Source organism: Mandrillus leucophaeus, unplaced genomic scaffold, assembly GCF_000951045.1.
Source record: "Mandrillus leucophaeus isolate KB7577 unplaced genomic scaffold, Mleu.le_1.0 Scaffold192, whole genome shotgun sequence".
Lineage (NCBI taxonomy): Eukaryota > Metazoa > Chordata > Mammalia > Primates > Cercopithecidae > Mandrillus > Mandrillus leucophaeus.
In genome coordinates, this window is record NW_012101943.1 from 4,033,917 (window position 1) to 4,045,736 (window position 11,820).

At 47.3% G+C, this 11,820-nt stretch overlaps 1 protein-coding gene across 1 annotated transcript in view; it reads right to left on the reverse strand.

Moving 5' to 3' along the window:
* Positions 1 to 11,820, reverse strand: part of SPTB (spectrin, beta, erythrocytic) — a 76,713-nt gene that overhangs the window by 52,968 nt on the left and 11,925 nt on the right. The window contains exons 2-7 of the mRNA XM_011978309.1: positions 4,040 to 4,191; positions 2,712 to 2,885; positions 1,680 to 1,765; positions 1,207 to 1,287; positions 738 to 853; positions 191 to 303 (exon numbers count right to left, since the gene is read on the reverse strand). Coding sequence (XP_011833699.1) covers positions 191 to 303; positions 738 to 853; positions 1,207 to 1,287; positions 1,680 to 1,765; positions 2,712 to 2,885; positions 4,040 to 4,191 — 722 coding nt within the window. The remainder of the gene's footprint in view (positions 1 to 190; positions 304 to 737; positions 854 to 1,206; positions 1,288 to 1,679; positions 1,766 to 2,711; positions 2,886 to 4,039; positions 4,192 to 11,820) is intronic.

Sequence of the window (11,820 nt, forward strand, 5' to 3'; positions counted from 1 at the left end):
CAGGACAGACCATCAACCTGCTTTGGAATTCAGCTCAGGAGCCATCAATGCTGCCAAGGGCAGCTTTAGAGGAAGTTAGGGGGTAGGGGAGTTGTACTCTTCACCCTTTCTTAGGTTGGAAAGGGGGCCACTCTGTGTGGATCTGGCAGACAGGGGAAGGGTGACACCTTGGTTCCAAAACAGCTTATACCTTGCCGACACGCTTGCCCTCCACTGCCAGCACCTTCATCTTGGAGAAGTAGTGGTAAAACGCCACCACATAGGTGATGATGGATTTCTCATCAGGGTTTTCCGTAAAGACATCTGTTAGGGAAAAGGGTGTACTCTCAGGACCAAACTGGAAGCCAGGAAAGTCAGGCTTAGAGGATTTATCCCCCATTCCTCCAGCTTGAAGTTCAGCTACAGGCACAAGGTGACAACCAACAGAGCAAGAATGGAAGAATGTGATGAAATCCATTTTAGAACCACAAATTACAAAAGAAGAAAAGAAGAAAGATCCAAAGTCCATCTCCAAACAGACCAGGCAGGCATGGGAACCAGCATGGAGCAGAGAAGCAGGCCCGGAGCAGAGAAGCAGGCCCAGAGCAGAGCCTGGCCCGGCCACTGCCCCTCCCTGTGCCCACAGCTTGCCCAGCACCTGGGCCGGCCTACAGAAGTCCTGTGGCTGAGCTCGTCTAGCACAGCGAGTGCATCCCTCATTGCTGCAGCAAAGGCTGGCAGGGGTGGGTGTGGCTCACCTTCAGGGTCGAGGAGCGGGATGATGCCCAGCTGGCGCTCAGCCACATCAAATGCGTGCTCCAGGTTGTGCCGGGCATTGGAGTCCTTCAGCTTATCAAAGTCGATCAGGTCGGGCCTGGGGACAAAGCTGGACTGTGAAAAGGGAGTGGCCACAGCATCCCCACCAGCAGGGCAGCCCTAGCATGAAGCAGACACTGTGCAGAGGCAGGGAGTTGGTCAGGCAAGAGGAGTGAAAGGAAGAGACGGGGGCAGAGGAGAGGGGGCAGGTGTGAGCCTTGGCACATGAGGGAAGTGGGTGGCAGACACGCTGCGATTTAAGGAAAGTGGGGGTGCTGTGGAGTGCTGAAGGGGAGAGGAGAAGGAACAGCGGAGGTCACATTTCTGTGACTCCATGTTAAGTACAATGTGTCCAAATATTCCCAGGGAGGCTGTCTCAGTCAGTCCCCATGGCTGTCCCCTCCCTCTTACCGGTGCTTATGTATCAGGGCATTAAAGGCCAAGCCATCCTTCCAGCTGGAGGTAAAGTTGGTGACATTGACATGAGGGTAGCTGCATCCAAGAGAAACAGTAAGAGCTAAGAATTAGATTTGTTGTAGTCCCAAACAAGTGTACAAACTGAGGGCCAATATACTAGGAAAGAAATGGAACTGTCCTTTCTTGAGCCAGGTCACCAAGTGGGGGCAGCAGCTAAGCCACACACAGAGGCTCCCCCATCAGATGTGAACACCACACAGACCCCCCAGTCTGCCTGCAGGCAGCTTTGGAAAAGAATCCTGTATTCCCGGCCTCAAAGAATCAGCTCAGCACAGACTTCGCATCCATTACAGGCAGGCGGCTGTAGTTCTGGATGATGATATCTAGTGTCCCTCTGGGGATGGCAGTGCTTGTGGGGAGCAAGGGGCTGGTGGGGGACGTGCTGACAGCTGGTTCCCAGGGCATACCCTGCCGTCTTCATCTGACACCACAACAGCAACGCATCCTTGGCTGTTTCACGACCTTCCTGAGTTGGGACAACAATGTCCTGAATCTGAAGGTAGGAGAACAAGAGGGATTTGACGAGAATTCGCATCTGGATCTGTGCCTTCCTGCTGTCCCTGGGAGGCTCCCTCCCTCATCCCTCTGCTGTAGCTGACAGCCCAACAGCAACACCACACCCTGAGGCCCTGGGCCCCAGCAGCCTGTTTCCCTGCCTCCGTCAGCCAAAATGGCGCAGGGATGAGACAGCTGTAATTGGATAACTCTAATAGAATGTGGAGAATCAGTGACGAGATGCCCCGATTCCTCCTCTGGACGTACAATGCCCCTTGAGGCTGTGGAACAACATGAATGCTGGTGAGTACTGCACTTTCATTAGCAGCTCCTCTTGCCTTTCCATTCTCCCCAACTCTGCTGCTATTGTTGTTCAATTTTACGCATCCATGGAGAGTGAGATCGGACATCCAGGACCACTCGGTTGAGGTCTTTAGTCCGCGAGTTGTATGCTGTCTTCTTTCTCCTGCCCTCACCTCCTCGGGCAAGGTTCTTTCTGTCCCCCTGTTTTCCTCCCCTTCCCCTTTCTAAATTTCCTTACAAATTATCTGGACTTTGAACTTCAGGGTGAGAAGAGAAAAGTTTCTAACTGGAAAATATACACATGGATCCTCTATACAATTTTTGCAATTTCTGAATCTATTTCAAAAACCAAGAAGTTACATATGTAGGGGGAGGAGGCTAAAAAGCTAATCTTCCAGCCAGATATCAACCCAGCTACCAATTAATTTCTATCTTCTTCCTGAAAAGACTATACTACTGAGTGAGCAGCTCCCCCTTAGCTTCAACGATTTGGGGTGATACAAGCACTGTCCCACATGGCAGATTTACAGACTCCCCGAATGTGCGCTAACATCCCCACTCTGTTCACCATTTTAGAAGATTCCCAGGCCCTGTGCAGCCTTGAGGGCTCCCTCGACTTCCTCTGCCCCCCAGGAACCTACCTGGAAGCGGAGGATGATGGTCCAGATGAGGCCCAGGACCAGGCGGTGGTTGCCGTCTACAACGTCATGGGAGCCCATGTTCTCCAGGTGCACACGCTGCTCCTTGAGGAACTGGAGAGCCTTGTCCACGTTCTCCAGGCAGTGGATGCGCATCTTCCCCTTGGTGGGCTTTGGCTGGGGGACAGCAGTGGCCCCCGTGGGCATGGAGGAACTGCACAGTCATCCCAGAGGCCGCAGCCTGGACCAGCTCCTGTCATAAGCACCCACCCTCCACCCTCTTGGCCAAACTCCAAGTCCCGTGGTCATTCATTGACACTATTCAGTGCTTTCCTTTCAGCAGAGATTCCCTCCAACAAGCACCCAGAGATCGGCAACCAGGCTGCATCAGTGCCCTTCCAGGGCTGAACAAAGCCCTCTGAGTGGGCGATAAATGGCATTTGCATAAGATAGCATAACATATGGTTAACTGATCACTTACTATGTGCCAGGCACAGTTCTAAGAACTGTTTACTGCCAGTCAGTGTTAAGAGTGACTTTTAGGTTGGTGATTGATAATGGGTTCATCCCTGCCAATCAACCTTCACCTCTCTCCTGATAATAACTGCATCATCTGATGGGTTCCCCATGGTAACTCTCTCTAGTGGAATTTCAATGCAGGTTGAGAGGCAGAACTTCAGCACGGAGTTGAAAAGGCATTTCATTCAAGCCTTTTCATTCAGACTCTGAGGATCTCAGAATAACTTCATCAGGTACAGGTATCGTTGCCCTCATTTTACACATGGGGGAAATGGAGGAAAAGAGGGTCCTGCCTGACAGGCCCAAGGACACAAAGCTTACTCTGTGCTGAGCAAAACATAAACCTTCACCTACTTCTCCTTTGAGGTCAACAGTATTGCTGGCGGCTTACAACTGAGACAGCCTCTAATAAATTTCCACTTGCAAGGGTGGTAAAACACACAGCAAAATGGCTTCCACACTTTCCTCTTGGTTCCAAGAGAGACGCATCTTAGCCCAATGGGCAGACTGAGGGCCAGGCCATCACAGGACAGCTACAGATGCCCAGAGCCCAGTGTGAAAGTCAGGAGCTCTGCATGGCTTCTGGGAGAAGCATGAAGAGGTGGGAGTGGCCAGAGGAGGCAAGAAGTTCTGGGAAGAATTCAGAGAACCCAGTCAGCCACATGGATGCTTCCCATTCTAAGTATTAGAGCCTCCCAAAGGAGCAGAGAGAAAACTGGGAAGGCCATGAGAACTTGAGATGCCCTCAAACCATGCCTTTGCTGAAGAGGGACCGATGGCAGCAGCCCCGGGGCCCACGGAAGGGACTTTACCAGCATCTCTCCAGAGAGCACCTCCAGCAGCTTGATGAGCATGCGCCCATCCCGCAGGTCCTTGTAGAGATCGGTGATGCGGCAGGACACTCGAGCCAGGTGCGAGTTCACCCATTTTGTGAAGGTCTTTTTCTGAACAACTTCCCGCTCATCTAGGCGGAGAGAAGAACCTTGGTGAGGTGCCTGAGGTTGGCAGGGTCCATGTGACATGGGGCCAAGGGGTTTTACCTTAAGCCCCATGCTTGCCAGAGGAGGTCGATGTATTCATTCCACTTCCTTCCTGGGAGCATTTGCCATCAAGATGTAGCAATACTGGTCCACAAGCCACCAGAACAGAGGCAGTAAGGAGATCACTCCCACTGCCATCATATTCTATGCACAGTATCGGGACACTCCTAATTCAGCATCTGTTTCCCTGTATCAGTCAGACTACTCTGTACTGTTGTGCCACTGAATTCAGATTTCAATGCCAGGATTACCCATCCACCCATCAAACATTCCCTCTGCCTAGAATGCTCTCTCTGAGCCCCTCCACTCCGCCCCACCTCCTTCACTTAACACTAATTCATCCTTCAAGAGCCGGTGTAAATGGCACTTGGGTTGCGTCTCCCCTCCTGTGCCCTGCTCCCTGCATTTACATTTCCTTCTCTCTCCTGGATGCTCCCTGAGCCCAGGGAAATCTGTCTTGGTCACCTGTCTGTCTCTAGTGTCTGGAACCTGGCACACCATCAGTACTCCATAGCTGTATTGTGGCTGTCTGTACAAACATTGATTCTGTTCCTATTATGTGGCAGCACTGTGCTAGGCCTGAGGACGCACAGAAGTAAAACAAATTTCCTGCCCTCAAGGAGTTTCTGGTAGGGGGAGGAAAATGATGAGCAAGGGAAGAGGATATGTAGCATGTGTGATTCATGTGGGGGTAAGGATAGTGAAGGTTTGGGCTGAGGGCTGTCCGTGGCATTATGCTGTCTTTCTCACCCCTGGGAAGGTGACATGACATCCCCACCCTAAATCAGCATCAGCCCAAGCCAAGCCCCTGGCCCATGCTGTACCAGATCAGGTGGGGTACTTCTTAATGCCTCTGTACAAATAATGCTGGTGGTCTGTCCAAGTGAGGCATGAGCATTATCTGGGGAAGCTCGGACAAGATGCTAGAGACAGGACAGAAGACTGGGATGGCACAAAATAAAGGGAAAAGGATAGGGGAGGAGAGAGGGAGAAAAAAAATAAAAGGAGCAGAAAAGAAGAAAAACAAGTAAGATAGAATTGAAGGTGAGAAGAGAGGAGTGAGCCCTCTCTGGATTTATGAACAGTTTGGTGGCAATTGGCTTCAAACTTAGGTTTGAAGATTCAGGGCAGGAGGTGACTTGGCAGTGAGGCTGGGCCTGGAGGTTGTGGAGGATCCCTGGGGAGGGTAGGTGGGGGAGATCACAGCCAGGACGCACCTGGAGTGGCCTAGCCAGGAGCGGTGTCCGCGCGGTAGAAGCAGGCTGTGTGCTCAACTGAGCCTCAGCCGTGAAAGGGCTGGCTTTTTAAATTATTAAATATCTGATTCAACAATAACAAAAAGAGGAGCTCAGCCAGTTCTGCCTCAAGGGTAGAATCCTGGCAGTTCCTGAGGCTTGCTGCATCAGATGTCTTCCTGTTTCATGGCTATTTTGGTATTAGGAACTCAGACCCTTGATTCTTCTGTGTACCCATAGAGCAAACGTTTACCATACAACCGTCAGGTGCCAGGCCCTGGGTGGCAGTGGGGAACTCAAGGACAAGACCAACGGTCCCCATCCTTGAGGCAGACAGAGTCTATTATAAATATGACGAGGGCTTGAGTCATACATGAAGAATTCTACAGCAGCCATCTAAATAAGACTTCCAAGAAGAGGAAAAGTACTACTACTGACTGTGTGAATCCTAAATACATGTAGAATTTAAACGGCACTCATTTTTTCTGGGCCTCTGTGCAAAGTTTCAGCGAGAAAACTCCCCTTACCCTTTTGTCAGCAGCAAATTAAACCACTTTCCTGATTTTAAATGCTGCTTCAGCAAAATGTAACTAAACGGGGTTTGATGCCATACTGGACGGAAAGCAATTACATTTATTCTGGGGCATTTTTAGATTCAATAGAGCCAGCCACAGTCCCACAGTTCTTTCCCTAGAAACCAGATCTATTCTTTAAGTAGCTAGCCCTTCAGGTCAGGTGCGGAGCCTCTGACTAAGGGGGGTAAAAATGTTAGCCCCTTTAGATGTAGGTGTCCCCAAAAGTGAAAGTATTGCTTCCTCCTTCTCCTGTCATTAAGAATGCAAACAATTCATTACCTGGGTGCTGAGACCTATTTATCTGTGCTTGGCAAAGGGTAAGGGAGTGCCTCTAGCTGGGAACATGGATTAATTCAAGGCCACTGGGCTGGTGCATTTATTGGTGCAGAAGTATCAGAAAGCACCCTTGGATCTCCCCAGTTTTCACCACATGAATGATGCCCCCTGGACCCTCAAACATGGGAGCCACAGGTTTTGAGCACAGGCAGGTGGCCTCCTAGCTGCCTTTTATTTGAAGGCTGGAGTGAAATCACCCAGAATCCCCAGAGCCCCAAAACGCTTTGCAATATTGAGACACGGAAATATTTCGAGAGGCTAATGATGATCGGAAGGGGAGAAAAGGCCCCTGGGTGGGAGGCATTTCCATGAGCTGGCTGGCTCCAGCCGCCTGGCATTGGCGTGCTCAGCACATTCACTCCCGCACAGCCCAGACGCTCATCCCGTGCCTTCCAAGTGCAGGAGAGGCAGGTGGCCTGGAGCCAGCTAGGCTGGGAACCCCGGTAGTGTGGACAGGAAGAGAGGTGGCTGTGCACTGGGCCTGCTGTCCCCAGGGGACCCAGACCATCCTATTGGGACCCACCATGGGAAGGAGGCCTCAGCACAGCCCTGCCAGGAGCCAGGCCTTATTTCCAGAGCCCTACCCTGCCAGTGCAGGAAAGGGGGTGAGTCCACCAGCATGGACTGGTTCACAGCCTCTGCTGCCATCAAACCCAGCATCTCTTTCCTTTCTGTTCCTCTTTTCTTTTCTTTTCTTTTTGACGGAGTCTTGCTCTGTTGCCAGGCTGGAGTGCAGCAGCGCTATCTCGGCTCACTGCAACCTCCGCCTTCTGGGTTCAAGTGATTCTCTTACCTCAGCCTCCTGAGTAGCTGGAAATATACGTGTGCGCCACCACGCCTGGCTATTTTTTGTATTTTTCACCATGTTGGCCAGGATGGTCTTGATCTCTTGACCTCGTGATCCTCCTGTCTCGGCCTCTCAAAGCGCTGGGATTACAGGTGTGAGCCACTGTGCACAGCCCTCTCTGTTCCTCTTTCTTTTCCTTTCCTTCCCAGGCTGTGGCCATCCTCATTCCCTGCTGTGTGTTAGGCCTTTGCCTAGAAAACTCATCTTCCTCCCTGATCAGCTCTGACCCAGAATTATTGTCTGAGTATGGGGACTGGGTGACCTAAAACCCTTCAAAGGTTTAGTTTGAGGTCAAATATACACCCATGACACTAAAACCCTCAAATATATTTATCTAGTAATAAGTGAGTTCGTACATGGAACGGGCTGGCACAGAGAAAGGTTGCCGTCATGTGAACTTTCATTGTTATTGTCACTACTACTGCTGCTATTACTAGTGGGCCCTGTCCTAGGTGCTGCAGGGGCGTTGGGCAGCTCACTCTCCCCAAGGCCTTAAGATACAGTTGAAGAAACAATACTCAAACCCACCAATTAACTTTTGCAAGCACATAAGAAATAAGTGGCAGTTCACTTTAATAACACAAAAGCCATCACAGGGTAATACTGAATTCCATATCAGATACATGACACATATGGTCAATGCTCGAGGGTTCCAAGAAGAAAGAGGTCATTTCCGATTGGAGTGGTCGAGGGGGGACCTGGTGAAGAAAGCCACTTTGGATTGTCAGAAGGGGAGGGGAGCCAGGGAGACAGAATGAGTCCAAGCAGACAGGTATAAAAAGCCAAAGCTAGGCCGGGCGCAGTGGCTTATGCTTATAATCCCAGCATTTTGGGAGACTGAGGCAGGTGGATCACCTGAGGTCAGGAGTTTGAGACCAGCCTGGCCAACATGATGAAACCTCATCTCTACTAAAAATACAAAAAATTAGCCAGGCATGGTGGCAAGCACCTGTAATCTCAGCTACTCAGGAGGCTGAGGCAGGAGAATCGTTTGAACCCAGGAGGCAGAGGTTGTAGTGAGCCAAGATCCTGCCATTGCACTCCAGCCTGGGCAACAAGAGCAAAACTTCGTCTCAAAAAAAAAAAAAAAAAAAGGCCAAAGCTTATTCAGGGGCTAGGGCTAGAGAATAGCTACAGGTTAGAGAAAAAGCAGGTTTTGGGTTTATTTATTTATTTATTTTGAGACGGAGTCTCGCTCTGTCGCCCAGGCTGGAATACAGTGGTGCGATCTCGGCTCACTGCAACCTCTGCCTCCTGGGTTCAAGTGATTCTCTTGCCTCAGCCTCCCAAATAGCTGGGACTACAGGCGTGCACAACCACACCTGGCTAATTTTTTATATTTTTAGTGGAGATGGGGTTTCACCATATTGGCCAGGCTGGTCTTGAACTCCTGACCTTGTGATCCGCTCACCTCAGCCTCCCAAAGTGCTGGGATTATAGGGGAAAGCAGGTTTTAAACAGGATTTGGAAAGCTTTAAACGAGAGGCTAAGAAGTTTAGATTTAATCCTAGAGGCTGGCTAGACGCAGTGGCTCATGCCTGTAATCCCAACACTTTGGGAGGCCGAGGCGGGTGGATCACGAGGTCAGGCGATCAAGACCATCCTGGCTAACATGGTGAAACCCCGTCTCTACTAAAACTACAAAAAATTAGCTGGGCATGGTGGCTGGCGCCTGTAGTCCCAGCTACTCAGGAGGCTGAGGCAGGAGAATGGCATGAACCCGGGAAACGGAGCTTGCAGTGAGCCGAGATCACGCCACTACACTCCAGCCTGGGTGACAGAGCAAGACTCCGTCTCAAAAAAAGAAAAAAAATTTAATCCTAGAGGCAAAGGAGGCACTGAAGGTGTGGTAAGGTCATTTCCTGAAATATGAATTTGTAAGGCCCGCAATGTTAATAAAGATACAAAATGTTTCAGATTACATCTCAAAGGAAGTATGCAAAATCCATACAAAGAAAACCTTAAAAGGCTCCTGAGGCATGCACAAGAAAATCTAGACAAACGGAAATGCATGCTGAGGTCTTGAATAAAAAACTCAACATCATCAAGATATCAATTTACCCTAAATTAATATATATTTAATAGTGTTTTAAATATATTTAAATTATACAATTTGAATTTGTGGGATAAAAAGACAAATGATTAAAAATTTCACTGAAAAAACATGCAATCAAAAATAGGAATATTCCAAAAAATAAGAGTACTAAAGGGCTACCAACCTTTCCAGATGTTTTGTCTATCAAAGAATAGTGTAAACTTATAGTAAAACTGTGTTGTACTAGCATATGAAAAGATGGATATATCAATGGGACAGAAATAGTCCCAGTACATACTGGCATTTAATGGCTGATAGAGGTGGCATTTCTAATAGGAAGGGGAAAGATGAATTACTCAATAAGAGTATTGGCAAAACTGGATGGACAGGCAGGAAAAGTTAGTTACATTCATACCTCATACTCCAGGATAATTTTCATGTGGGTCAAAAATTGAAATGTAAAACACAAAACTATAAAAATACCAAAATAAGGCTAGGCGTGATGGCTCATGCCTGTAATTCCAGCACTTTCGAGAGGCTAAAGCAGGTGGATCACTTTGGGTCAGGAGTTTGAGACCAGCCTGGCCAATATGATGTATCCCCATCTCTACTAAAAATACAAAAATTAGCCAGGCATGGTGGCGCACGCCTGTAATCCCAGCTACTCAAGAGACTGAGGCATGAGAATTACTGGAACTCAGGAGCTGAAGATTGCAGTGAGCTGAGATTCTGCCATTGTGCTCCAGCCTGGGTGATAGAATGAGACCCTGTCTCAAAACAACAATAACAACAACAAGAAAAGATCAATCATGGTAAATGCTTTCTACAATGTTAGCGTAGGGAAGGGCTTTCAAAATATGACACAAAATCCAAAAGCCATAAAATAAAAATTTGAAAGTTCAACTACATTAAAATAATGTTTGTGTTGGACCAGGCATTGTGGCTCATACCTATAATCCCAGAGCTTTGAGAGGCCAAAGTAGTAGGATCACTTGAGGCCAGGAGTTTGACAGTAGCCTGGGCAATATAACAAGACTGCATCTCTACAAAAAAATTAAAAAATTAGAGGGGTGTGGTGGCATGTACCTGTAATCCTAGCTATTCAGGAGGCTGAGGCAGGAGGATCACTTGAGCTCAGTTTGAGCTATGTTGTAAGCTATGATCATGCCACTGCACTCTAGTCTGGGTGAAAGACTGAGACCCACCTCAAAAAAAAAAGTTTGTATTGGATAAAACACCATAAGCAAAGTCAAACAAACGAGGAAAAAAATTTCTAAAGGGCTAATGTACTTAATATACAAAAGGGCTAATGTACTCAATATACAAAAAGCACCTATATATTTAACAGGGAAAAAGACCAATAATGTGAACAAAGAGTTAACAGAAAAAATTATAAGCATCTCTTAAATGTATAAAAAAAAAAAGTATAAAAAAAAGTACAAGTCACTCATAATAGAGGTCCAAATTAAAAGCCCACGTGCATGCACACACACACACACGCAAATACACAATCTAATAATGGTCCTTAATTTGTTTGAACAAACTAATCATAAAGACATTTTTGAGACAACTTGGAAAATCTGAATATCAAGCATGTATTAGGTTATATTTTTAGGGAATTATTGTTAATTTTATTAGGTGTAATAATGGTACCATGGTTAGGTGGAAAATGCTCATGTTTTTCAGAGATACATACTAGAGTAATTAGGGGGAAATATCATGATGATCTTTACTTTACTTTAACAATGCTTCAACCCCCAAAATAGATCAGCAAATATAACAACATATCAACAATTGTTAAATTCAGGTGATAATGTAAGGATTCTATTATATTTTTGTTTCTACTTTTTTATCAGTTTTTAATTTTGCATAATAAAAGCCAAGAAGTAAAATGAAAATACACGAACACACTATGTTTCACCTATCAGCTGGGCAAAGATCAAGAAGTCTGATAAAATACTTGTGTTGGCAAGGATGTGGTGAAAACACATTCATGTGTTGCTGGAGAGGGTATAATTGACTCAACCTCTATGAAAGGCAATTTGGCAAGACCCCTCAGAATTACGAATGCACATGCTTTTGGACCCAGTAATTCCACTTCTAGGAATTTATCCTACAGATCTATTAATACACTGGTAAAAAAAAAAAAAAAAAAAAAAAAAAAAAAAAAAACTACATAGAAGTTGGAAATTCATTGCATTTTTAAATTTTAAAATCTTTTGATAACTTTTTTAAATTAAAAAAATAGGCCAGGCGTAGTGGCTCATGCTTGCAGTCCCAGCACTTTGGAAGGCCGAGGTGGGCAGATCACAAAATCAGGAGTTCCAGACCAGCCTGACCAACATGGTGAAACTCCCTCTCTACTAAAAACACAAAAATTAGCCAGGTGTGGTGGCAGGCGCCTGTAATCCTAGCTACTCAGGAGGCTGAGGCAGGAAAATCGCTTGAACCTGGGAGGCGGAGGTTGAAACAGTGAGCCGAGATCGCGCCACTGCACTCCAGCTTGGACGACAAAGTGAGACTCC